Consider the following 26,061-nt stretch of genomic DNA (forward strand, 5'->3'; position numbering starts at 1 on the left):
CGTCGCCATTTGATTCCTTTGGCTCCGTAGGTCCTTCCTTATCTGCGTATTGATAGTTGGAAGGGTGCACCAACAGCCATCCATCCAATGAAACCAGATTCGAAGAGGCGAGACTAGTGATGACGTCCGTCAAGGCCAAGTTCGTCATCACACTGTTGGAGAAAAGTCGCTCCAGATGGGACATGATTGCAGTAAAGACGGCATCGTCGGTTCGGACCTCCAGCGGCTGATCAGCCGGCCCATCTAATAGGCTGCTGCGTGGTGAAGGAACAAATAGACGGGATTCCAGAATGACAGTCGCGTCTTTGGCATAGTTTTCGTATGATTCGTGTATCAACGGGTCGTCGCTGATTGAAGTGGCCAAGGAAAAGAGCTGTTGCATCTCAGCATTCAATGCACCGACTGTGCGCCGTCCCTCGAGAGCCGGATCATTAGTCTTGATCAGGGACCCCGCAAATGAGTGGTGTCTTCGCAAGAGGGTCGCCACCAGTCTCAGGGTGGCTACAAGAGTGTCTTCGTTCGGTGACTTGACACTGAGCAAGATCAAATCCACGAGGTTGAAGAGAGAAGGCGACGGGTTTTCCTCCTCCCCTGCAAATGCAGCTAGCATCTCCAAGGATTTCCGTCGGCTCATTGACATATGTTTGCGTACCCGGTCTGACGGCACTTCGACGACGGGCTCCTTTTCAGTCGGCGACGCCAACAGATAATGCAGAATACGGTGGACAAGCTGGGGCTGATCAATCGCATCCAATATTCGATACAAGTACGTCAGCACGGCCGCAGTCGAGCCGCCCTTGACATCGGAGGATTCGAGGAGAGAGGGATACCTGAGGGGTCAGCATTGCCAAGGCTTCCGGGGAGAATGCGTACAGTAGCTGTTGCAAGAACAAGACTTGAAAATGGTCAAGCAGCGTGTCATTGACCTCCGCAGATGGGCAATGATCAATCGTGTCCTGCCAGAAGAGCATATATGATAGGAAGGAATCAAAATCCGACCCGGTGGGAGGCTCGAGCAATGTCGGAACAGGAATATGATCGGACAAGGCGATAATTGTTGGCATTTCACCGTCGGTGAAAGGAGACGGGACGTGTCTGCGTACCAGGATATTAGGCTTCATCACCATCACAGAGTTGCAGGAACTCACCGGCTGAGTTGACTGTACAGAGCGCCCAGCCCCGTGGCCATGAGAGTGGCCAGATCGCTTTCAATCAGCCACTTCTCCAACTCCTTCGACTGCTTGGCGGTCTCGATTAGGTAGAGCAGGCCAGTGCGAGCAAAATCACCCGCCCGACCTTCACGGTGGACATAATCAACTAATAGGTAGAAGAGAGGGAAATCGTCCTTCCTCGTCGCCCCTTCAAACTGACGCTCTTCAATTCGCCCCGGCCCTTCCCTTCCCGGTGATTGTGAGCGATTGGGGAAGAACCACGCGGGCAAGATTCTGGGCTGTAGTCGGATATTGTTGGCCACCCCAAAGAGCAACTCAACCAGACGACTCTCGACATCTTCGGAGTTCACGTTCGCCCTCTTGACCAAATCCACCAGAGCACGGGAAAAGACACGATTATCAACAATCCCTTCAACCTCAGCATCGATCAATGTGTTGAAGAACACCGCCGCAGACCCGATCAATTGTTCGTCCTGATAGGTTAACGCGAGTTTGGTGACAGTGACAAAGATCTGCGAAGTCGACGCATATGACAGGCATGGATGGGGTGCCGGGCCGCGAGATTCGTCGCTGAGGACATGGTTCAATCGGTCGATACAATTTCGGGCGTGGAGATTGCCAGCGGCTTCCCGCGACGGTGAACCGCTGCTGCGCCATATTTGCTACAGGCACGTTAAATCCGGATCGCATACTTGGCAATCCATCCACGTACTTGTAGACTATTGCATGTCCTCTTAAACGCTGTCAATCGCTCCACGGGGGTGGTCGTTCGAGGGGTCTTTGATGATGAACGCGAACCACCTATGAGCCGCGACCACTGGAGACAATGATTAGTGAGAAATCGACGAGACAATAGATCCAAGACTAGCGACTTACGAAGTCCATGTTGAGCGGCGGGCAGCATCTCCCGGGTCAAAACTGCCGCAAGAGGGAGACAGGCCGTCGTCTATGCGATCATGGTCTGGAGCGACGAGTGATTACATGGATTGGCCCAAACAGGAAAAGAGCCGATTTGGCCCGAGCAACTGGCTTAGGATGCAATGTGTACGAATCCAATAATCCCCTGGACAATAATAATAGTCCCCATTAAATTCGTCATTCTCCATGCATGACAACTGAAACTAGAAAAGGTTGAACATAATGCGCTGAGTAGAACAACGCCTCCCTGCCGAACCCAGATCCCGAGCACCATAGTTAACAACTCCGCACGCCGATGTAAAGCCCATTCCTGCCCCAGTCTAGTCGCGATAACATAAAAGCCCAAGACCTGCCGACACAAGAGAAAGTTGGTGTCATCGAACTCAAGAGCTCTCGTCCTTTCTCCGTCGACCACCTGTTCGTCGTTTGCCCTCGTTATGGTCGCTCCCATCCTCGTCGTTTTTCTTCGGGTTGTCCGGAACCTTCGCAATGATGTCCGCGAGGAAATCCAACACCTCGTCCTTAGCCACCGCCTGTTTCAAGTGAGCAGCGGTGATGCGCTTCGAATTCCGATCTCGTGCCTCTTTCGCAGCTTTCAGCACGAGTGAAATCATGAACAGTTCCAATGCTTTTGCTGCAAGGAAGTCAGCGTTGCCAGGTGGGTCAACAGAGAAGAATGATACTTACAGACAGCAATTGGCGTCACCTGAGCCACCTTGCCCACATCCTCATCTGCTTGCATGATTCTCTTGATTCGCGCAACTGGAAACTTGGTTTTGACCTCGACACCATCCCACAGCCGAGGCTTGCGAGGCTCTTCGGCTTGCGCTGCTGCTGGCATCGGGGCCACCTGTTGTTGAGGGTCCGCCTGAAGACGTTGCATCGGAGCTTGCTGCTGGGCGGCAGCAGCGGCGGCCGATAGACGCGCGCTGCGGCGGGACATGTCGTCGTGGGATTGGTGTTGTGTTTGTTGCACGTAATGTTGTGGGATGCGGCTGTTGGTCGTGTGTGGGGAGTGGTATGGCGTGCTGAAAAAAGGCGATGCGTCGTAGGAAGCTCGCTGGCCTAGAGGGCTGGCGAGGAATGGCGGTTGCGATCGATAAGGGCTAGTGGCCGAGTGAAAGGACGAAAAATCGGGAGAGCGTGGACGGTATGAGCTATCTGGATCTGTCATGGCTGCGGTCTCCAATCATTCGGCCGTTGTTGCTTGGTCTAGACGACAAGCAAACAACGCAGATTCCAGACAGTCGCTGCCCAGTGACCTTGCAGATTGAAGGGTAGCGCAATTGATTCTGGTAGTTGCACGGTCAGCATTGTCTCTCTGTCTGACAGTCAACGGGACAAAGTTATCCACCAACCTCAGATCGAAGAAAAAAAAAATGTGATGGAAGACCGACTGATATTACAGGCCACCAGACGGCTTCCAGAGAATCTTCTCTTCTGAATTCAATGTTTCGATGCTGTTAGAATTGTTTGTTTTCTTTTTCTCGTTCTCGTTCACGGCCTGCTATTTTACTATGTATCGCGATAAGAACGCGACTTCAAAAGCGGGTGGCCACAAGAGGGCGTGTGCCTCTCGAGTGTTGAGAGCTTCTAGCCAATCAGAAGCTGGAAACAAGGGGGCAAACGGAGCCAAGTGCGTGGCAATAATGAGGAGCAAGTTGCAGGCAAGGCCAGGAGGGCGGGTTTTGGAGCCCTTTTTAACCTGCGGGCTGGCCCAGAGCGCTCTGTGCAATCTCAGCCACCGCCTATCATGATTGCAGAATGCCCGCTGATCCACTTCATGCCAGATCTTCTTGTTTGGGAAATTTGTATTTTACGCAGACGCGACCACCCGCGCTCAACAGACATTCTCATCATCCTTCAAGCTCTCAAACAGAGTTACTCCATACTGCCATCGCAAGTGGTTTACAGAGCCTCTTGCAACGTGTCGTCGAACCTTGTGTTTCTTTGATCTCTGAAACCCGCCGAGCCCTCACGGAAACCTGACTTGAGTCACGTGAATCTCGGTTCGGACTAACTTGCTGCCGAGTGCACACCGTTCGCCTTCGAGCCATTCCGCTACATCTTCTCTCGTACACAATCGAACGCACTACATGTATACAGAATGACTATCTCTACATGATCAGTGTGATGCCCGACAGATTGATCATGGCCATTAGGAGCTCACAGCATACAACAGGACGTCGCTGACGGCATGAGTGAGGCTTCCTGGAAAAGAACGCAATAATGAGAGTCGCGTCGAACCAAGACATGCCCACTTCTTCACAGCAAATCCATCTCGCGAATACATCGTTCTTATTGAACGCCTCTCGGAGAGAGGATGGTCATTGAATTGATATATTCTCCACCACGTCGGAGGATGTCTGTCCGGTTATTATCTACTTCAAATGAATGCATGGACACGGCTAAAATCAAACATGGCGCAAATTGAGTGAATTGATGATCAGCTGGAAACTGTTGCCCTTCCTAAGATGCATTCGACCACGACGGTTCGCGAGATGATTTCTGCTGGCAACTCTTGAATTTACCATGACTTCCTCATCATTGTGTCCCTGTTACAGGAGGAACAAACCATCTATGCGTCCGATCGCCTCCTCTCCCTCTCCCGACCATGACGCGATCTGATATGGAATGCAGTCACGTGAGCGTGTTTAACTGTCCTATGGCCCCAAAGATCAGTCTTCCAGCTATGATCCCTGACCCTGATGGTGTGGAATGGATCACGTCCTTCAGGAAGTTGATTTTCTCATGGTGGCTGCAGAGGATCGCGGCCTGTTCTTGTCACCCGCATCGAAGCCATCTTCCAATGATGATAGAGCTTCCCGAGATGCAGGAGGAGAGGACATGCCAGGTCGAAACCCAGGATTGGAGACCTGTGGTATCGCCTGCATGATGTCCTGCATCTGTGTGGACTTGACTTGATCTAATCTGAGGAAGTCAATTTGGTCTTGTGAGCAAGGTCGTCACTCTGGAGAACAAGAGTATATTGACTAGTCCTTATAATAGTCCCCGCAACATGGTATATAGATTAACTACGCTTCTGGAACTCGCCTTATTGACGCCATGGCATGCACTATACAGTATACACCCGTAGTCGGAGGTTTCTTGACTTTAACCTCAGTCTCGGCCAGAGCACCATCGTCCGCAACTCCGCGTTCTGAGCGAAACGTCACCTGGATATGCCGACGGAACAACATTTTTCCCGGGCCGAACCAAAGCCATGATTTTCATTTCCCAAGACCCAGTGAACTTATGCATTTGATTGCGACCGCTTTTCTACTTTGGCAATGGAGTGTTGAGTCTCTTTGACATGTGTCGGAATCATCTCGGGCTCAGATTCGCCTAAGCGAAGTGCGTGAGGGTCATTGGCCAGCGGGTAGTACTTAGCCGGCCTACGACCTGCTGCTCTCCGGTAGAGAATGGCGGCCACTGACGCCCCAGCAAGCTTGCTGGAAATCGCCAGGTAAAGCGCGTTTTCAGTCGCAGCTGATCCCGATCATTTACTGACATTGTTCTCACTGTTTTCAGCTCGCTTTCCCAGGATGACATACCCTTCAAACTGCGATGCGCGATCTGCAACAGACTGGCGATAGATGCGTTTCGCCTGCCCTGCTGCGATCAGGCCATTTGCGGGACATGTGAGCTCGAAAGCTGCGATTCATAATTTCTGTCTAGTGTACTGATATGTGGTGAACTCCAGGCCAGGCATCGTTGCCAGAGACTTGCCCTGTTTGTGACCACAGTCCAATTTCGCCAGACCTCTGCAAGCCCAACAAAGCTCTGCGTACCACTCTCAAAGCTTTTCTGCGGACAGAGGAAAAGAAGCGAGAGAAAGAACGCCCCCCGGCAGCCCCGGCGAGCCCATCGACTCAGACCCCGACAGAGTCGGTAGACAAGCAAACAGACGCTGCCCCCTCTGCAGCGGCCGATGTGCAAGCAGAGACGGAGGAGACAGCTCCGGAGCCGCCTCCAGGTGCTGGTGCCTCCACAGAGGACGTCGCGGAGCAGGGAGATGAGGCCGATGGCAAGTCTCAGGTACGTTTGGAAGTGCTAACAACAATCATGGCCGGTGCTGACATCTATCGAGACCCAGGCACCCCCCGAGGACAAGTCCCGTCCTGATGAGGACGTCGAAACCATCACGGAATCGAAGAACAATGAAGGTGGCGGCGAGCCTGGCCCTGACACTCAGGCCAAACAAGATGAGTCTTCCCAGCCTTCAGGACATCCGCAGATGATGCAGAACCCTATGGCTTTTGGCATGAATCCCGCTATGCTACAGAATATGCCATGGGCAGGACCACAAGGCTTCATGCCCAACCCGATGGCTGCTTTTGCGAACACCATGGGTACGTAGCAGAGAGGTTACTTTCGTATATTTGACCCAAGCTAATGGTCTTAGCAGGTATGCCAGGATTCGGAATGGACCCGATGACTGCGTCTCAGGGGATGTTCGGGGGATATGGTATGAACATGCAGGACATGGGTGCGATGAACATGGGCATGGGCTATGATTCACAAGGGATGTATGGAAATTGGGGCGACACTCAGGACAGTATGTGGAATGGAGGCCAAGATAAATTCAATCCAACTGCATTCGCGAATGGCATGGGCCCAGATCAAGGCGGCCCTGGTTTCGCTGGTGGATTTAATATGTCCGGGAACTATCCTCAGATGCAGCAGGCTTCGGATCAGTCCAACCACCAGGATTTCCAGAGTGGTTATTATGGGTACGGGCGTGGACGCGGCCGCGGCCGCGGCTGGTTTCGCGGTCGTGGAGGATACATGGGCCCCATGGGCGCCCATCAGTATCAGGGCAATGCCAGCTACGGAAACGGAATGAACATGAACCAGACGGCGGATGCTACCCCTGCTGATTCCACCGCTGACAAAGCGGGCCCGGAAGGTACAACTGTTGGCGACGATGCGGCAGCCCAGGATGGACAGACTACAACGGGTGAAAAGGGACCCGAAGACGGGAAAGCGGAGCAAGGCGCAACGGGAACTGAGAAGGATTCACAATTGCAGGGGATTCCAACGATTGACAGCATCAATAATAGGGGACCTTCTCAAGCTGGAATGTTCAGTAACAATATGATGCCCGGTGCTCCTGGTTTTGGACGAGGAATGCCGTATTCGCGCGGTGGGCCTTATGGTGGTCGTGGCGGCTATCCCGGTGGAGGGTTTGGCCATCACGGACAGATGGGCTACACCGGACCAGGCGTCGAAGGTGCCCCTGCAGCGCCTCGTGCTATGCGAGAAGGCTTACCGAACACCAGTATGCGACGACAACAGTTTTCCCAGGCCGGGCGGACTGGAGTATCGCCTCAGACGCAAGCCCAGCGTCAGAATGGCGATGTCGATGATTCTAGCAAAGCCAAACCATCCTCGAACGATGATCGTCCGGCATCGGGACGTGCTTCGCGGAGCCGTACACGATCTCGTTCGCGGCCCCCACATGTATCCAAAGATGCGACGCCAGTGGAGTCTCCCAGTAAGCCCGAGCAACACCGCCGTCATCGCGACCGGTCACGGTCACGGTCACGGTCACGGTCGCGATCCCGCAGTGTCGAAAGTGAGGATGAGCGGGAGAGAAGACGCGACCGCCGGCATCGATCCCATCAGGACAGTGATCGATCTGCTTCTCCGTCGTACAGAGACGAATCATCTCGGCGGTCATCGCACCGGCGTGACCGAGACCGCGAACGGGAGCGCGAGCGAGAGCGAGAACGAGAACGAGAACGAGAACGCGAACGCGAACGCGAACGCGAAAGAGAGCGTCGACGATCTCGTCGTCACCGCAGCCGTTCTCGCAGCGTCGAAAGTCGTCGGCGCGATCGAGATCTTACCGAGAATGAGAATGGTGTAGATAAGGGTGATCTGGCATCCCGAATCAGCCGATCAAAGGCTGAATCCCACCGCTATGATGATGATCGAGATAGCCGGCGTGAGCGTGAGCGTGAGCGCGATCGTGAACGAGACCGTGACCGAGACCGAGACCGAGACCGAGACAGGGACAGGGACCGGGATCGCGACCGAGATCGTGATAGGGACCGCGAGCGCCGCCGCGACCGTGACCGCGACAAAGAGTCCGACCGCGACTACGACCGCTACTACGAGCGAGACCGCAAACGATCCCGGCGCGATCGATCCGAAGACCCCTACGAATCGGACTCCTCCCGGCACCGCTCTTCCCGGCGCGTCAAGCGCAGCCATCGCGAGGAGTTGCCCACCAGACCTGCCGCTGCCGAAGCCGAAAAGGACCCGCATACGCTGGAGCGCGAGGCGCGCAACCGGGAACGTCTGCTCAAGGAACAGCAGCGTCGCGAGGCGGCGCTACTATCTGCCGAGCGGGAACGCGAGAGTGCGCGGAGTCGGAGGTACGAGAGCGGCCGCCATGGCCGGGATCGTGATCGGGACCGCGACCGGGAACGCAGCCTCCTTGGCAGCAGGCGGTTGAGTTACAAGTACGATGGCGAGGACGACCTGTCGAGGATCGAAGAGGAAAGGGAGGCAAGTCGGTGGGCATAATGGATAGTACCTAAATAACATCATGAGTGCGGCGTTGTGCCCCCGTGCACATCTAGGCCATCCATCGGATTTCCAGATTTCCGCTGTACGATTATTCTGATGAAGATGATTTGATGTGAACACACAGAATGATGGGATGAAGGTTGGAGACATGTCGTCCGCTATGTCTTTTATTCACATGTAGCTCTGCCGAGGGATTCCATGTCATGGATGGATAGAGGCAGTCAATCGCAATGAAATTGCTTAATGAGAAGAATGGCAACCTTAGAAAACCCCAATCAGCACTTCTGTTCCAAGGTTAGGTTGTACTCAGACTCAGGGTTCGTACATATAAAACTGCCTTGGAGGCAGGCAAAGAGCACTGCGCAGGCGCAATGCAACAGAAGGTACCAATACAAATTTCCAGCTCACCAGCAAGCTGACCGTGGTTATGAAAGGGCAAGCTTGACTAGCGTCTTTAGAACAGCTTTGTTATGGCGCATGGGTGTACCTCCAGAGTTGCACAGCATTCATTTCGCTAAACGATTGGTATATTTCAATGCTAGAGCGATCGCAAATAAGACATAACACAAAAACAAAACACACAGCATGTTCGACCAAGCCCTTTTTCACCTGCAGCTGTCGTCTTCGCTAATCAAACAGGTCTGCGACCGGTAAAAATCGACCGGTCACAGACAACGCTTCATAGCTAAGTACAGCAATTTAGGCGATGTTCTTCTTCAGAGATTCAATCTCTGTACCCATCTTCTGGATGAGCTCCGATTGCGAGGCGAGCAGCTCCGCTTGCGAGGCAATGAGTTTATTCTGCTCTGCAATCAAGGCTTTGATCTCCTGGATTTCCGCCTGCACGCCATCACCTGGGGAAGCCGAACGCTCCTGAACTGCAGGCGTCGAGATCGTTGGCGTTGATGTGCTCGGCGTCGCGTTCTTGACTGGCGACGGTTCCCTCTGCAGCGCGGGCTCCACGGGTGTCGCAGCCTTGACAGGGGACGCCGCAGTTCGCTCGACTGGCTTGGGCACTTCTTCAAAACTGGACGTATCATCCTCCTTGTCATCCTCATCGGCAAATTTGTCCACCATGGAAGCCATCGAGGCACCCTGCTCTTTTATTGAAGGCACCGGTCGGGCGATGGCGGGCGTGGGCTCTGGAGCGGGAGCTGGTTCTGGGGCTGGAGCCGGTTCCGCGGGTTTAGGTGCCGGGGCGCTGATCGTGCCCGTCGGCTTCTCTTGTGCCGGAGTCACCTCCTGCTCACCGGTACCCTCGTAGATGCTGGCCATGGAGATCTTTGGAGGGATCGCTTCTTTACCAGCCTGCCACTCCGAAGCGCTCATGGCGGGTTTGAGGCCAACTGTGGGTGGATAGATGTCGTCTTGGAATTGCTCGGAGCGACGCGGAACAATGAACGAAATGGGTTCAATGTATGTGTCGTTGACGGACTTGTAGATCCGAACAACTTCGTTCTGGTGCACGTTCATCCCGCGCTTAGGCATAAAAGCGACACCACGCTGGGGATCGCTGGACTTGTATTCGGAAAGGTACTCGAACTTGTCATTTTCCAGTTCGAAGTAGCGAATGTTACCGTCACTGCCATTGTCAGCTTTACCCGAACAGAGCCGAGTCAGCAAGCAACTTACCCCTTTCCAGCAAGGTACAAGCATTGCGTCCCGTCATCCCAGAATGGAATGCATACACCTGAGATGGAATCGAGCGTCTTGAATCCATGGATAGGTTCCCGGGCGGCTCGGATATCCCACAGAGCCAACTGGCGATCACTCATGCGCGAGAAACCCGTTGTTGCAACTCGGTCGCGCTCACCCAGCCATACTGCCCTGCTGTTCTTCGCGCCGGTGTGACCCGAGGTCTCTTGAATAGGACGTTCTTGACGCACATCCCAAAATCTGAGCTTCTTATCACGCGACGTCGTAACTAGCAAAGAGCCATTGGCACTCCACGATAGGGATTGAACGATATCGCCCAGTTTCAGAGTGTGGCTCGCTGCGCCAGCCTCAATGTCCCAGATTCTCACGCTGAAGTCACCAGACGCCGTCGCCAGGATGTTCTCCGCAGCAGGGTTAAAAAGAACGTGACCGACCTTCCTGTTGCATTTGGTGAGCTGGATTCAATACTAAAGGATGCAGTTAGAAGCCTACTTGGGATGACCGCTCAGCTTTCCCACTGGTGAGACATCTTGCACATCATCCAGACCGACGTCAGGGCGGACAGTAAAGTTGTCAGGAACTCGCCACAGCAGGACCTGCCTTTGTCAGCGGATATGTCGCATGCAGGGTCGGCGCAGTCAGAATACCTTGCCGTCCTCGGAGCCGGAAGCAATCAAATCGTCATTGAAAGGATTCCTAAGTGCATTTATCAGCCAAATCCAAAGACTGCTACTACAGCACCCACCAGTCAGTGTCCAGCACAGCCGCAGTGTGCCCGCGGAAGAGGGGGATCTTGTCTGGCAACTTTCCTCGCTCATTGAGAGGAATGACAGCAAAAGCACCACCACCTCCAGCTTCCCAGTTGACAGCCAGGTATTTGGGGTTGACCTGATCGCGTGTTAGAGGGGTCGCAGAAATTCGCGCGTTGCGCACACCTTCAAGAGGTTGGTATCCCAGGCATTCTTGGAGACACGGAGGTTGTCATAGCATTGCTCCTATCCATGAGTAGACATGTGTAAGATTCTGTTCGAATTGTTCTTTTCCGCTGGGAGTGAAGTACCTTCTTGGTGGGCTGTCCAAAAACGTGGCCTATAAACCAACCAGTCTTGATTCAGCTCCGTCGCTGCAGCTGACCGGTCTCATTGGGACACTCACGGTACTTCGAAGAACGAACAAAGCGGCCCGACATGGTGACGAAAATCGGCTGTGAAAAACGAAGAACGACCGCTGGTCACCAGGACCTCGCAATTGAGTAGAGATAGGAAGTCGATGCAGGAGGGCGAGTAATTAATACTGTAGTATTGTCACAGCATGGAGGGCATCTCGGGGCGCTTGGATTTCGTCGCCAGGGGGCGCACTAAAACCTGGCCTAACTATGAAGTGGTCAATTCAGCTGCCCCAAACACGGCTTTGCAGGGTTCCAGAATGGGGTTTCCTCGCGAGTAATGACAAGCGTTTATGATTCTATATGGCTGATGATTGTCACCAGTGCCGTACTCTGTAGTCGTTGACTCTAAGTACTCGTACGTGACCCTCGACTTTTTCAAGTCACTGGCTTAACACCACGTGACTCAGATTCCAATTTGACAAACTGCCCCACATTGGTGACATCTCAGATTCGCTGACTAAGCCTGACCCCCCGGTTTGTTTTGTTTACAGTTCTCGTTCATCCGGTAACGCGACTGTGCTCTTCCACATGCAAAGCGCATCAACTCAAATCTGTCCCTCACGAATCAAGCACCTTTGAAGTCCTGATTGACTTTAGTTCTTTCTACATACTATTTATGCTCAAGATTCAATGCTCTTCTGCCGATTCTCTTGATGTGTATCAACCACTCAGCGAGTGAATGAGGGCGTCGTCAAGGTACGATTTGACCCGAAATCATTGTGATGGGTTTCCTGCTTACTTTTATTGTCAGATGGATACTCGAGACCGGATAAAATCTCGAATTCCACAGGCCAGCACCCTCGTGGAAATGAATGCCTCGCGAACGAACTCGCGATCTGGGCTGATCCCTCCAGGGTTCGCAACGAACAAGAACACGAGTACGTGCTCCTGGACGATTCGTTTCAGCCAAAGCGTTGACTGACCACTTCCAGACTCCAAGCAGTCAGCATTTGCAACTGCTCCTAATGTGGTTTCCAAGGCTCCCGGTCGAACCCAGTCTGTCTCCAATCGATCATCAAATTCCCGGAGCACATCGGAGCTATCTCGATCCCAGAGTTACGGCCATCGCCCTCGACCCGGTCCGGTCACGCGATCCCAGACTGCATTGAGTCACCGAACTCCCGCTTCCTCCGTGTCTCGTTCGCACACTTCTCTGGATGTGCGTGGGGATGAATCACCATCACAAGTTCCCCGAAAACGAAAGAGTGGTATGCTGACTTCCCATTCTCTTTCTCCCCATCCCGACCTTTCCCAGAGCACGTACACTCGGATACCATCACCGGAAGCATGTGGTCAAGAGGGTCCAAGTACCGGCGGCAACAGCAGGTACCAGGATCCCTCATTGACGAACATGCTCGAAAAGATGTCGTTGGAGACTACCCAGCCTACCATAGATTTTGCTGAAGATCCTGGCCCTGTCACCCCTTCAACTCTCCCAAGAGTCGAAGAACCCTATGACTCCGGAGAAGTTCCTCCCCGAAATTCACAGACATTTTCCTCCTGTTGCCTCGCTCAGATTACCCAGTGATTTTTATACACAAAAACGTGCTTTTGGGAAGAATTTTCTAACAACTTCTTCGAGTTTTAAAGATTGGGAATATGACAACACTCGGATCCAAAATCTGGAACAGCAGATGGGAGCTCTCATTAGCCAAATGGCCCAAGCAGGTGATGAAGCTGCTGGATTGAAGCAAGCACTTGACTTCTACAAAGCACAAGGTGGGGACCAAGATCAAGTCCGACTAGGCCATTTCTAACTCTTTGCAGTGGAAAAGCTGGATAAAGTACAAGCAGATTTGCGGGACGAGAAAACATCGTTACTGGTGGAGCTGGAAGGGATGAAGAACAAAGTGTCGACTGCTGAAGCTGCTCTTACAACTGCCCAAAGGAATCACGAAATTGCCATGGAGGACCTCGAGCGCCGTTCGCGAATGGAGATGGAAAACATCCGTCGTGAAGGCCAGAAGCAGATCGATGACCTGAAGAGTCTCCACCAGGATGAGATACGAGAACTCCAACGCCGCTTCGACATGGAAATGGAGAATGAGCGAAACCGTCGTCAGCGCGAGATGAAGGAGATCGAGTCTCAGAGTGCGCTCGATGCGCAGCGCATAAGGATGGAATTGGAACAAAAAGACCGGGAGATTGAGAAGTTACAGCGAGAGCTCAAACGAGCCGAGGAGGACATCGAATCGGAAAAGACGAGAAATCGCGAGCTCCGAAGTAGCCTCGACACAGCCAGCAATAACACTGTGACTCTTGAGTCATCGATCCGGGCATTGAAGGCGCGCATCGAATTCCTGGAGTCCGGTAAGCAGGAGCAGTCACTAGCATTTGAACGCCTCAACAAGCAGATGGAAGATGCAATTGCACAGGCAAACGAGGCCAAGGAAAAACTAAGGAAAGAGGAGACATTGCGTCGGAAATTACACAACCAAGTTCAAGAATTGAAAGGTAACATTCGAGTCTTCTGCCGAGTTCGTCCAACGTTGAGTACGGCTGCGGATTCCGCGCAGATCAGCTTCCCGGATGACGGAGAAGAGTGCAAGGAGATCTCCGTCCTGGGACCTGAAGAAAGGAACAGTCTGGGAGTCGTCACGCGCAAGAACAATATCTTCTCGTTTGACCGTGTTTTCGGACCATCGGCGCAGAATGCAGAGATTTTCCAAGAAATCAGCCAGTTAGTCCAGAGCGCACTCGATGGATACAATGTGTGTATCTTCTGCTATGGGCAGACTGGGAGTGGGAAAACCCACACGATGTCGTCCGAAGATGGCATGATTCCCCGAGCTGTGCATCAGATCTTTGAGACGGCCAAGAGTCTAGAGGAGAAGGGGTGGATGTACCGGATTGAGGGGGAGTTCGTCGAGGTGTACAACGAGAACCTGAATGATCTCCTCGGTAGGGCAGATGATCTTGACAAGAAAAAGCACGAGATTCGGCACGACATGCAGCGATGCAAGACCACTATCACCGATGTTACCACGGTGACATTTGACTCCCCGGAGATGGTCGAATCAGTTCTGCGACGGGCGAACGCCAACCGATCGGTGGCGGCGACAAAAGCGAACGAACGGTCTTCACGATCGCACTCGGTGTTCATTCTCCGTTTAGTCGGACACAACAGCATCACAGGAGAGAGCAGCGAGGGCACTTTGAATCTGGTTGACCTGGCTGGATCCGAGCGACTCAGCCACAGCGGTGCGACAGGCGAGCGATTGAAAGAAACACAAAATATCAACCGCAGCCTGAGCTGTTTGGGCGATGTAATCAGCGCCCTAGGTCAGGGCAAAGAAGGAGCCCATATTCCATATCGTAACAGCAAGGTGTGTCGTGTCTAACACTCCTTGTCGATGACTACGGGCTGACTGGCTCCAGCTTACGTATCTTCTGCAATTCTCCCTTGGTGGAAACTCCAAAACGCTCATGTTTGTTATGGTCAGCCCGCTGCAAGCACATCTCAGCGAGACCCTGACTAGCCTGAGATTCGCGACCAAGGTTCACAATACACATATTGGGACTGCAAAGCGGATTGCTAGAGTGACCAACTAAATTGATTTGTTCTCACAGTTTTGAAGATACCATCGGAATGTTTTTGGCGTTGTGTTTCGATTGTCGGGTTTTTGTCGTGCGGTCCAATTATCTGAGGTATGCTTGTATGTAGATTGACTTCATGAAGAGCAATGTTGTGCGTAAATTGAATCCATTGTCATTGGTCAAGTACTCTGCGGAAGCACTACGGTCGAGATAGAGTCGTACCCAATAGCCTACATATTATCGAAGTGTTGGTTTGAGGACTCGATCAAGCCATGTTTCGTCGTCTGGAAGGGCCAAGCACCCGGCTCGGAGGACTGTGACCCGAGATTTCCTCCACATCGGGAAGTGGGTTAGGGCTTCTTTGTAGGGCTGTCATCCATCTCCATGAATGTCGAGGAGGACTCGGTATCTTCAACTCTGATCAACGCTCCGTGATAGGGGGGAATGACAGAGGATTCTGTAAATACTAGAATCCTTGTACCTTAACAAACATGACGATCGATACTTGAAACTGATTGTAGCGGATGATGCGAGGACGCCATCCGAGTATAGTACTATACTACTCTTCGTGTGTCTCCCGGATCACTGTCATCCGCGCAGATCTTCGACAATGCGAGTACCTGGTACTACGGAGTAGTACTTATATTGAAATGTACCCATATTTACATGGGTCTTTCGCAATGAATGATTTACACCATCCTAAGGCTTGTCTGAAAAGCGACATTGAAATTTCCTTGCCCGGGCCGACCAACTGCCTCCTGATGTGTCTCCATTGCGACAAGTATCCATTCAACATCCTTCGCGTTAGGACGCCGATCTGAGGAATCAGCCAGAATATGGAGGCAGAATACTCACGTCTCGCCGACTTCATCAACGCCACAGCGGCGACACACACGAGGAGTCGCCTCTTGGTCGCCATTGCCGGGGCGCCGGGATCGGGCAAGACAACCCTCGCCAAGGAAGTCGTTCGACGACTGAATGAGCGCTCAACCATGTCCTCGTCTTTTGTGAGCTCCGAGTCAGAGCCGGAGTCGGAGTCGGGATCGGGGTCAAGTGATAGTGCACCGTCGACAAGTCCCTCCGAGACGCAGCCACGAGCCGTGCTCGTGTCGATGGACGGATTCCACCTGCCACGGTCGACCCTGGATACCCTGCCGAACCGGGAAGAGGCGTACATTCGCCGGGGAGCACCTTGGACGTTTGATGTCAAGAGGTTCATTTCCTTTGTGCACAGACTTCGTTCGTGGGCGGATGCAGCAACAACATTTGAAGAGGGCAAACGGGAGGGGGAAATCATCACCTTCCCTTCGTTCGACCACGCAACTAAAGATCCTGTGGAAGACGGACATTCGTTCCATGCATCAACCGCCGAGATTCTCGTCATCGAGGGGAACTATCTGCTGCTGGACGAGGATGGGTGGCGGGACATTGCACCGTTGGTGGATCTCAAGGTCTTTGTCGACGCGGATCTACAGGTTATCCGCAGAAGACTTGCCAAGAGACATGTGGAAGCGGGCATAGAGAAGACCTTGGATGATGGTTTTCGACGGGTTGACTCGAACGATGTGATCAATGGCATGCTTGTGAAGGAAAAGCTCATCCAACCAGACATTGTCATCTGGAGTGAGGACGTTGTTCAGTGATATTACCAATTGCCTGTACATTCTATGGTCTGCTCCCATGTACATGTCACATATAGATACTGTACTTTGATTTATTCTTCTGGTTGCGGCATCGTGCTCATTTGGGCCAGTCTCTCCTGCGAGTATTCCTTCGCTGCCTCAGACACGCGCGGGTTCTTGGTAGCCCTAAGTTTCATTTTAACAACCGTCAGATCAATATAACTTTGGCCCAACTCACGCTTTGTACCCGCCCTGCACACGGTTTTTCTCTTTAGTAGGATTACTCAAATCGTGGATATCCTTTGACGGCTCGTCGCCCATGAGTTGGTTCTCGAGCATATCTCGAGCATGCTGTTTTGCCTCCTGGGACACTCGGGGGTTATTGAGAGTCCTATATTGATATGTTAGCGAGGATCATTTTGAGGCACAGAGTAAACATACGCCTTGTAGCCGCGCATCGCGTTAACGCGGTCCTCGGGAGAAATCCCGACAGGATTCAAATCTTCGAAAGGACCAGACATTGTTCACTCTATATCCATACAAGAAGTGCGAATGTTTGTATCCCGAATGGAAAGCTGTCGTTGCGGAGAAATCGTGCTAATCGTGCCACGCGCATAGTTTAAGAGGCCCTACATCCGTGGCTAACCTCGTCGTCATATCTTCGTCACAACGCCTCCTGATCCAGATTGTTGAAACAAAGTTGGATTGGTTGGAACAAGCTCCCGAAGCATGGCGTTCCGATCTGAGCCTGGTCTATCATTCATACTAGCCACCTTTGAGGCGGCATTCCTCATGGCTTCTAGAATCGCGGTACATCTCATGCACGCCTCCTTGTCCGTATTTGATGTCAAGATTATCAAATGGATAGCCACATTGCGGCGATGAAGGGATCATAAATATTCAAAGGATATGCCCACGGGCGATCCTGGATCCGCTTGAGACGTCATATTTCTGAACCAGGCTTATTCGTCAGTTTACATAGTCCTGAAAGAAGAGAGTGACTGCCGACAATGTCGAACCCCGCAGAGAGAGAAGCTGATGACGCCTACGAAGAAGAGAACGATCCAGCGCCGGTTCCAAGTACACCCATTGACAATTCATACGTTGGGGATACCCACCGTGACCTGACGGATGTTGTGCCGGTGCAAAAAGATGAAGATGAGATCGAGGACCCGATCCAACCGCCGTATTCGAATTCGGACCAGATGTTGGGTATGCCACTCATATAACCGTCACATGTCTGGTGAACACGATACTGACGTCTCTTAGAACAAGACGAGAGGGAGGCGATTGATCAATCGAACATTCTTCCTGGAGACCGGCTGCGCCATGCGAAACCCAGAACGCGGAATGGGTACAATGAAGGACCAGACGAAGATGATCTGCCAGAAGATGTGAGAGACGGCTTACAAGGCCGGTCGTCGACATTGAGGGTCATCCAATCTTGACTGAGCTTCGACCATTGTTTCTCTTGTACATTGATGTGCCTGTACATATCCACTAGGGCTGGTTAGTACTATTCACATGGTTTCCTGGGCTCAGGTCCGTTATCCGTAGCATCCCTGCGACTCGACGTATTAGTGGACCAGAGGGCACGATGGCTTCTCACTGCGCAGCTCAAGTAACTAATCGGAAATATCATCTGCAAAAGGACCCGATGCTGACGCAGATGAGTCCGTCACAAACTAGTTGGCAGATGCGTCGTCCACAACGAAACCGACTGGTGACCGTAATACTTATCCGCCTGGGGTTGCTCAGATCGCTCGGCTTCATTTCGTGCTCTCATTGCTTCTTGGCTCGATGTTCCTCTCAGCTGGCTTCATAATAATTTCCTGAAGCAAATGACGGAAAACTGCCTTGGAGCATTGAGTTCTGATCAGGCTTCAGGCTTCAGGCATGAGTGCATTCGAAGTCTCGAACTACATACTAGTCAAGGTGTCCTAGCTGAGCTTGCTAGAGATTGGTATATGGACAAGCTCGGGTCGGAAACACGAAGAGCTTGAAGTCCAGGTCCCGATACGAGTCTTACGAGCAGCTCGCCGTTTGTGATGATCCGGAGTTCTAGAACACGGTCCAGATCGAGACAGTCAATTCATGGACAAACTGCAAGGAACAACGTGTACCTGGCGTGGAGCCGGAAAAATCATGCGGATCTTGAGCGGATCTTAAGTCCTTGGAGTTCGGAAACTTTCTGGTTCCTGACAGGCGGACGGAATTGACCTGTGGGCTGCCAGGGGCCCAGCAAATCAGCAATCCACGGCAGCGGGCAGCCACTGCCAGCCCGGGTCGGTAGGGCAGGACTGTACTCCGTATTGTATCCACCAACTCACGAGTTGACTGGTGGACTAGTCATCGATGATTGCATCAGGCACCGGTAAATGCCGAATCGTCAGATGGTGATGGCAGAGCCAGGACCATGAGGAAATGTAAACAATGCAAACATGAAATTTATGCGGACCCTGCCGAGGGTTCGAGATGCGCAAGCCGAAAGTTTTAACTTTTGGCTCGCTCTGGGCCAAGACCAACAAAAGGCCAATCGTACCATTCAACGTTGAAGAATACTCCGACATCAAACAACCAAAAGTGGATAGATTCAAGGCCATTGCCGGAGTTAAAGGAGGCATTGTGTTTCAAGTTCCTCCCATGCCCCTCACGAACACGGATTCACGATGCATTGGAGGGTTGGAGTCCTTCTGGCCGTTAGACGACCAACAGGCGCCCTGCTGCATGCTCCGCGCAAATCCGCTCCTCTCGGGCCTTTCGCCTTTGATTCCCAAAGTCCAACTGCGTCCGATCGTCGAATCGCACGACAAATGGGCGTGGAGATTGGTCCGTTGGACACTGTTGGTGGAAGTAAGAGAATTGTGATCGAACCCTCTCGATCGAGGCCGCTTTGTTGTCGCCTCCTCAGATCGAGACCATATGAAGCATCCGAACCATGTAGTGGTTCTTGGTGACTCCACCAGTGAGCCACCATTCAGGGACTCCTAACCCTAAGAGGATCTTTATGAACCCAATTGATCCATTTACCGCGCCTGCTGCTCAATGGAGAATCGGGCATGGTGATTCATGCATTTGAGTCGTGGACACCACAAAAACTCCTGGTTGCTAGTGGTTGTCAGAGGGTTGCATTTCTAGACTTCAATCCCGACAAACCGGACAGGGTCGAGACTCGAGACTCGACAAGAAGTTTTTAACCTACATCGATCATGAAACAACGCAGATGGAGTTCTGTTCCAGTATCATCACCCAAGATCGAAACGTTTGAAATCCACACATATTAGTACCTGGCGTACGATTCTTTAAGTTCTCTTTTTGTCCTTACCTCCAGTGTCGCTTTGTTTCTCTCATCGGCCTTGGAGAGCCGTCTTCGTTCCTTTCTCTTCGCAGTGCGATCTTTGCAACTGTCATTCTTTGAAGCAGGCTGTGCCGCGTCACTCTTTTCTCACCAGCTGCTTTTCCTAGTTTCGATTTTCGTCTCAGGTTTGCATCAGACGGCTGGTTCGTTGTGTTTCTCAGGTTCTTGACTAAATGCGATCTTCGCTCCTTTCTCTGGGGACTGCCGCTTTGGTCCCATCACTGGCCGCGGCGCAATCATATACACTCAAGGACAGTCTTTCTGGGAAAGACTTCTTGGATGCGTTTTCTTTCTTTGCAGACCGGGATCCAACCAACGGGTATGGTCGAGAATGGGTATGTGTGAGATGACAGAAACTGACGCAGACCAGATTTGTACACTATGTCAGCAGGGAAGTTGCCGAGGGTGAAGGTCTGGTCAAGGTAACCTCGTCGGGTAGTGTGTACCTTGGAGTGGACCATACCAATACTCTCAGCCTGACCGACATTGGTCGCAAGTCGGTCCGCTTGGAGTCCACGGACAAGATCGACCATGGATTGGTGATTGCCGATATCAAGCATATGCCGGGAAGTATCTGCGGCGCCTGGCCTGCCTTCTGGACAGTGGGTGATACTTGGCCGGATGATGGAGAAATCGATATCATCGAAGGCGTCAACACTCAGTCTCAGAATACCATGGTCCTCCACACGAAGGGCAACTGCGAGATTACCAGCGATGATGACCAAACGGGCACGACGACCTCCAACCAGTGCTCGCTCGACGCCGGTCCGGCTGGCTGCGTCGTCCAGGGCACTCCCGGTAGTTACGGCTCCTCATTCAACGAGCAGGGCGGCGGTGTCTACGCCATGCAGTGGACCGATGAGTTCATCAAGCTTTGGTTCTTCCCTCGATCTGCCATCCCCAAGTCCATCGAAAGTGACTCGCCGGACGTGTCCGAGTTCGGCACTCCTATGGGCAACTTCAAGGGCACCTGCGACATTGGCAAGGAGTTCAAGCCGCAGAAGCTGGTCTTCGACACGACTTTCTGCGGCGATTGGGCTGGCAGCGTCTATGGCCAGTCCGATTCGTGCCCCTTGACCAAGGAAGATAGCCTGGCGAGTTGCATTGACTTCGTGGCAACAAAACCAGAGGAGTTCAAGGAGGCGTACTGGGAGATCAACTATCTCAAGACCTACACCGAGGGACCTGCAGAATCTGCGCAAACCATGAGCAGCTCCAATGCGAAACCCGCGCCTTCGGCTTCTTCGGCTGTCGCGTCGAAATCGTCGACTACCACCGCGACGTTCAGCCAGGATCACTCGGTCACTTCCTCCAGCCAGAATAACCCGGCCACTCCAGCTCCATCTGACCAGGACAGCGTCGGCACTCAATCTAGCCATGGCAACCCGGCCACTCAAACCAGCCAGGATAATGCGGCTCCGACATCCGGCCAGGACAACTCGTGGTCCAATGGTTCTACCGGCCCCAACCGAAGCCCCGCGTCCTCCAGCAAATCCTGCGACTCCACCTCCACCGTCACGCACGTCGCCACGGTCACTACTCCAAACGCCCCGGCGGATACCCCTGCAACGGAGTCTGAAGTCGAGATAGTGGAGACCACGACCACGACCTCGACTGTCATGAAGACCGTCACCGTTTGCCCATCGTCCAGCGCGCCCGAGAACCCTCCTCCGGCGGAGACCGCGGCCAACCCTCCCGCTGACAACAGCTCCCCGGCGGCTCCTCCAGTCCCAGAGCAGACGACGCCTGCCACTACGGTCTCGACGGCTGCGCCGGTCGAATCCTGGTCTTCTGTGCCGGTGGCGGAAGTTCCTACCTCCTCGTCCTCCTCCTCTCAGCCAGCAGAGCAGACTGAAGTGAATCCTCCTCAGCCAACGCCTCCGCCTGCTGAGGAGCCGGCCGCCCCAGCTTCTGGCGCTGACGCCAACACATGGGATCTGACGGCCGCATCGACATCCATGACCGCTGCGCCACTCTTCACTGGTGCGGCAAGCCAACTGTCCCCTGTGCGTTCGGGGGTTCTGGGTGTGATTCCAGCTCTGGTGGCTTTGCTGGCGTAGTTTGGTACATACTGTGGGTTTACATTGTTTGCTTGATTTTGTAATATACTGCTTCATTGCCTATAAACTTTGTCCATCAAGAAGAATGGAAATATAAAAGATTGCACCAAATTCAGCAATCTCTGTACATGTACCAGGCGACTATATACCACTAGCGTCTTTGATTTTCCATTGATCAAAGGTAATCGAGCATGGCAGCTCTGATAAACATACTTGGATAATAATACAGAACTGTAAAAGTCTCGGTTGCCCCAACCCTCCCCGCCGTAACTGGAATCTCCATCAAGGAGCCTCGTTAGACGACACCGTGCTTTTCCGGCACGAGCGGCTGCTCCTCTGGATGACCAGGAACCCTATTTTCGTACGCATACGCAAGCACTCCTTCCCAGTCACGACATTTGTGCGGCGTGCTATAATCCGGGAACGGGGTATTCTCCTTGCCGCCCACAAAGTCATATCCGATCACGCCAGGGTCGGCATTGCACATGAGAACCTGCCGTAAGATTTCAACACAATAGCTGAGACGCCGCTCAAGTTCATCCTCTGTGTTGTTGAATTCCATGGTGCCCTTGGATTTGTAGTACGGATAATTAATCCAGGCTGCTTTGCGGAGAAAATTCTGAAGTTATTTGACCCCGGTTAGGGCTAGCTCCAGGAAAAGTGTGATTCCGGTTGGGGAAAAACTCACCAAGCATTGCAGCTGATGGGTCAATTCCAGGCATGCCATGTATCTGCCAGCACCTTCATAGCCTTTTGGAATGCGAACACCATCTTCCTTAAGGCCGGCTTTACGGGCTTCATCCTCGGGAAGGGAGAACACGCCCACTAGGGCAATGGATCAGTACTCATGATGAAGTCGATGCGGATCAGCTGGGAACTCACTGTCATACGAAATGTGGTTCCAGGCTGCATCCACCTCGGCACTTGGAGGGCCCGTGTAAATAGAAGTGATATTGAGACCCCCGTTCATGACGACATGGTGCGGGCTGGTGTTGATCTGCTTGGTAACCGGACCTAGTGGAGCATCCATGTAAGTAGGTACTATCACTCGAGTTGTAGATGCTTTCAGGACAGCGTGAACGTACTGTAATGAACCATATGACCATAACAGACTTCATCGATAGGGCTGAGATCATTGGAAAGTAGAAAGGCGATGGCTGCGACGAAAGCCAGGAGCAGAGCCATCAAGCCCATCAGCTTGGTGAGGAAACAGAACATCTCATTCGAGCCCTCGTCATGAACCTTTTTTTCGGCTTTGAACAAACACTCGATGTCTTCAATATGTTCAAAGGAAGGCTTGGGGCTCAAGGAACGGACTTTGGCGTGGCGGCTGTGTTCGGGAGAAGCATTGAAGCGTCCCATGATGGCAATGGTAATGACGAAAGGCAAAGGCTAGCTACCGAAAGGTAGTACGTTCGTAAGGGAGACAGAGGATGATGATGAGAAAGAGGTGGTGTAGAGGATGAGGAAGATTATAAGAAGAAGAAGAAATGGAATTGAATTCGACTGAAGAAGGCAAGAAGTCCTCTGCGAGGCAACGGTGATTGCAAACAGGCTGAGGACTGCAATAGTTCCATTCGGTCAACAGTCACAGTGCTGACGGCTCATCCTGGGCAGCGACTTCACTGGAATATCAGTTATGGAGGAGTATTCTGGCCAATGTTCCTTCTGTGCCGATGTCGAGATACGTAACCCGCCAAAGTACGGAAAGGTCCTCAGGGCAAAGCAAAGCTATCGAAATTCAAGCCATCATTTATGAGTATTGAGGCCAATTTGTGGTCTATCAAGACTGCATTTGCCAGAGAATTCTACAAGTATGTGCCTACAGAATGCCATTCTGACAGGACCTTCCGATAAATCTCTTTTGGAATCTACAAAGAAACAACATGCCTCCACGTGCCGCTGCTGTACCACACAAAGAAATCAGCCCTAATTTACCACAGATGTGCCATCAACCAGCTCTCGAACAGGCAGTTAGCCAATCTGTGCTGGAGATCACCGTTTCTCCAGACACCGGCCGTCACTTTGCTGGCATCCACATGGTTGAAGGTTGTACATTGCTAGGGAGAAATCTCGGTGCAAACACGCAGTCGGTCGCTCATTGGTGCAAATAGGCGCAAGTTGAGGGCATTGTATCCGTTTTGGTAGGTGTCCACATATTGTGAACGCAGGTACATATAAGAGCTAGAAAAATCTCCAGACGACCAATTGAGCCCCGTGAATTCCAGTGAATCAGGACTCGCTTCACGTTCCGGCTATAGGCAGCTCGGATATGAGCACTGCTCGTGGTGATACTCATATAAATAGGTACTCCCTCCTGTTGCCTCTCTCCAGTTTCTTTCTTTTCCTGTATACTCGTTGCCATTCGACTTCATCCAAAGCTTCCACCTTACCTCCCCACGACCATCTTTCACGCCTGATCACTTCACTGCGGGACATCCTGAAACCAGCATCATGACTGCAAAGAGTTTGTTCTTGGCTTCTATTGCCGCTCTTCCTACTTTACTCGCTGCTGCTTATCCTGTCACCCTCGCAAATGGTAGTAGATTACCACTAATGACAGATATCTCGACCTCATGACTGACACTGACACAGGCAATTCTCCCGACAAGCGCGCCGTTGTGTCCGTCAATGACGGTATTACTGGCTCCATTGGAGTGCATCAAGTCAACGCTCATGTTGACACTGAAATTAAGCAGAAGGGTGGCTTGTCCAACGTTGAGAAGCGTGATCCCATCACTTTCTACCCGTATCGTCCCCCCAAGATCGGACCAAACCCCCAAGGAGGAAAGCGCGATGCAAAGCCTGTTGACGCTTTCTACCCGTACTACCATCCCCAAAAATTCGGACACCCATTCAAGGCACCCGAGGCTGAGGTAGAGAAACGCGACGATCCATTAGTCAGCCTATCCCACGATGCTTCCCTCGAGATCGGCGAGGACAAGGGCAGCATTTTGATCGAAGCTGAAGGCGACGCCGATGTCAGTCTCGAGGCAGATGGCATCCCCTTGGAGGACATTATCGACATCGCTGATGACGACCCGGATGCTCTGGTTGCTTTGTACGGTGATCACCCTGAGGAGGAAGAGAATGGTGATGATGACCCTTAGATTTCCAATAAGCGGGCCGACGGTGATCATGTCTTCAGCCGCTTCAGCTCGCGCTGTCCCATGGCTGGTGCTCATAGATGGGGAATGTTTGTGATTTGTATTTGCTTGTCTCGAATCGTCATTTGTTTATTGCTGGATGATTGTGGCACCAAGCAAGGAGTCTGATAGGAGCAGGTAGTTGAAAATGCAAGTCTGAGAGTTACCAAGCATCACTGGCAGGGTTGATGTTGGACGTGACCTCGCTGCGCTGTGACCGGGGTTAGGGTCAGTACTAGTGCTGGCATCAGAGGATGCTCCATGAATCACTGCAAAGACGCGATACTCTAGGTGCGTTTGGACATGAATGAGGCATGCAATACAATGAACAGATATTATAGAGATCTGGCATTGGTATTACATTGTTAGGGCTCCGGGCCGCGCCGCGGAACGGATCGACCCGGCAGCACTGATCGGCAGATGATGGACGGAGTTACCTGCAAAGGGCAGGATCCTACGAAGTGCAAGAGGACGGGTAAATGAAGCGACCAATCCCGCCAAGGTTGAATGTTTCGACGTTGGATCTCACACAAACTCGTGCCCCAAAAGGCCGCGCCTCTCTGTACCTACCTAGGTACTAATTTACTTGATTACGTTACTGTTTTGGCAGAGGTGCAGCAACACCGTCAGACATCAGTCCGTCGGAGAACTAAAATCGTGATCCTTGTCCTCGCACACAAATCCTGAGACGGGTCCCGAGCTATGACCACAGAGGAACAAGTGATAAAGGCCTTCTTCATTCTTGGCTGTTGCGACCAGCTCTTGTATCGTTCGAAACGGTCCTGCATACAAACCCGAACAGCCAGATACTTTAAATCCCAGTGGATAAATGCAGTACCTTCCGGAGCACAATTTGACTAAAAAGGCATTCATTGAATTCTACGTGT

At 52.3% G+C, this 26,061-nt stretch overlaps 9 protein-coding genes across 9 annotated transcripts; 5 read left to right on the forward strand and 4 right to left on the reverse strand.

Moving 5' to 3' along the window:
- Positions 1-2,473: 2,473 nt before the first annotated feature.
- Positions 2,474-3,264, reverse strand: VTN31DRAFT_696 (uncharacterized protein; the record flags this gene model as incomplete). The annotated part of the gene is made up of 2 exons (XM_069407627.1): positions 2,474-2,724; positions 2,778-3,264. 2 exons carry the CDS (start codon positions 3,262-3,264, stop codon positions 2,474-2,476), a joined length of 738 nt encoding a protein of 245 aa, XP_069263552.1.
- A 2,248-nt stretch (positions 3,265-5,512) lies between these two features.
- On the forward strand, positions 5,513-8,624 carry VTN31DRAFT_697 (uncharacterized protein; the record flags this gene model as incomplete). Its single annotated transcript, XM_069407638.1, has 5 exons — positions 5,513-5,556; positions 5,622-5,731; positions 5,794-6,128; positions 6,181-6,442; positions 6,499-8,624. 5 exons carry the CDS (start codon positions 5,513-5,515, stop codon positions 8,622-8,624), a joined length of 2,877 nt encoding a protein of 958 aa, XP_069263553.1.
- Positions 8,625-9,326: 702 nt separating this feature from the next.
- Positions 9,327-11,472, reverse strand: VTN31DRAFT_698 (uncharacterized protein; the record flags this gene model as incomplete). The annotated part of the gene is made up of 8 exons (XM_069407649.1): positions 9,327-10,209; positions 10,260-10,721; positions 10,776-10,879; positions 10,931-10,979; positions 11,029-11,171; positions 11,219-11,278; positions 11,344-11,372; positions 11,439-11,472. 8 exons carry the CDS (start codon positions 11,470-11,472, stop codon positions 9,327-9,329), a joined length of 1,764 nt encoding a protein of 587 aa, XP_069263554.1.
- A 730-nt stretch (positions 11,473-12,202) lies between these two features.
- VTN31DRAFT_699 (uncharacterized protein) lies at positions 12,203-15,003 on the forward strand (the record flags this gene model as incomplete). Its single annotated transcript, XM_069407660.1, has 5 exons — positions 12,203-12,329; positions 12,384-12,659; positions 13,042-13,170; positions 13,219-14,777; positions 14,830-15,003. The coding sequence occupies 5 exons, from the start codon at positions 12,203-12,205 to the stop codon at positions 15,001-15,003; spliced, it is 2,265 nt and encodes a 754-aa protein (XP_069263555.1).
- An 821-nt stretch (positions 15,004-15,824) lies between these two features.
- On the forward strand, positions 15,825-16,631 carry VTN31DRAFT_700 (uncharacterized protein; the record flags this gene model as incomplete). The annotated part of the gene is made up of 1 exon (XM_069407673.1): positions 15,825-16,631. One exon carries the CDS (start codon positions 15,825-15,827, stop codon positions 16,629-16,631), a length of 807 nt encoding a protein of 268 aa, XP_069263556.1.
- A 71-nt stretch (positions 16,632-16,702) lies between these two features.
- On the reverse strand, positions 16,703-17,131 carry VTN31DRAFT_701 (uncharacterized protein; the record flags this gene model as incomplete). Its single annotated transcript, XM_069407684.1, has 3 exons — positions 16,703-16,796; positions 16,849-17,001; positions 17,052-17,131. 3 exons carry the CDS (start codon positions 17,129-17,131, stop codon positions 16,703-16,705), a joined length of 327 nt encoding a protein of 108 aa, XP_069263557.1.
- A 3,010-nt stretch (positions 17,132-20,141) lies between these two features.
- VTN31DRAFT_702 (uncharacterized protein) lies at positions 20,142-22,028 on the forward strand (the record flags this gene model as incomplete). The annotated part of the gene is made up of 2 exons (XM_069407695.1): positions 20,142-20,287; positions 20,339-22,028. 2 exons carry the CDS (start codon positions 20,142-20,144, stop codon positions 22,026-22,028), a joined length of 1,836 nt encoding a protein of 611 aa, XP_069263558.1.
- Positions 22,029-22,323: 295 nt separating this feature from the next.
- VTN31DRAFT_703 (uncharacterized protein) lies at positions 22,324-23,390 on the reverse strand (the record flags this gene model as incomplete). The annotated part of the gene is made up of 4 exons (XM_069407706.1): positions 22,324-22,647; positions 22,717-22,853; positions 22,911-23,042; positions 23,114-23,390. The coding sequence occupies 4 exons, from the start codon at positions 23,388-23,390 to the stop codon at positions 22,324-22,326; spliced, it is 870 nt and encodes a 289-aa protein (XP_069263559.1).
- Positions 23,391-24,604: 1,214 nt separating this feature from the next.
- On the forward strand, positions 24,605-25,138 carry VTN31DRAFT_704 (uncharacterized protein; the record flags this gene model as incomplete). Its single annotated transcript, XM_069407717.1, has 1 exon — positions 24,605-25,138. One exon carries the CDS (start codon positions 24,605-24,607, stop codon positions 25,136-25,138), a length of 534 nt encoding a protein of 177 aa, XP_069263560.1.
- Between the last annotated feature and the right edge of the window lie 923 nt (positions 25,139-26,061).

Source organism: Thermomyces dupontii (assembly GCF_041956625.1).
Source record: "Thermomyces dupontii strain NRRL 2155 unplaced genomic scaffold VTN31scaffold_1, whole genome shotgun sequence".
Classification (NCBI taxonomy): domain Eukaryota; kingdom Fungi; phylum Ascomycota; class Eurotiomycetes; order Eurotiales; family Trichocomaceae; genus Thermomyces; species Thermomyces dupontii.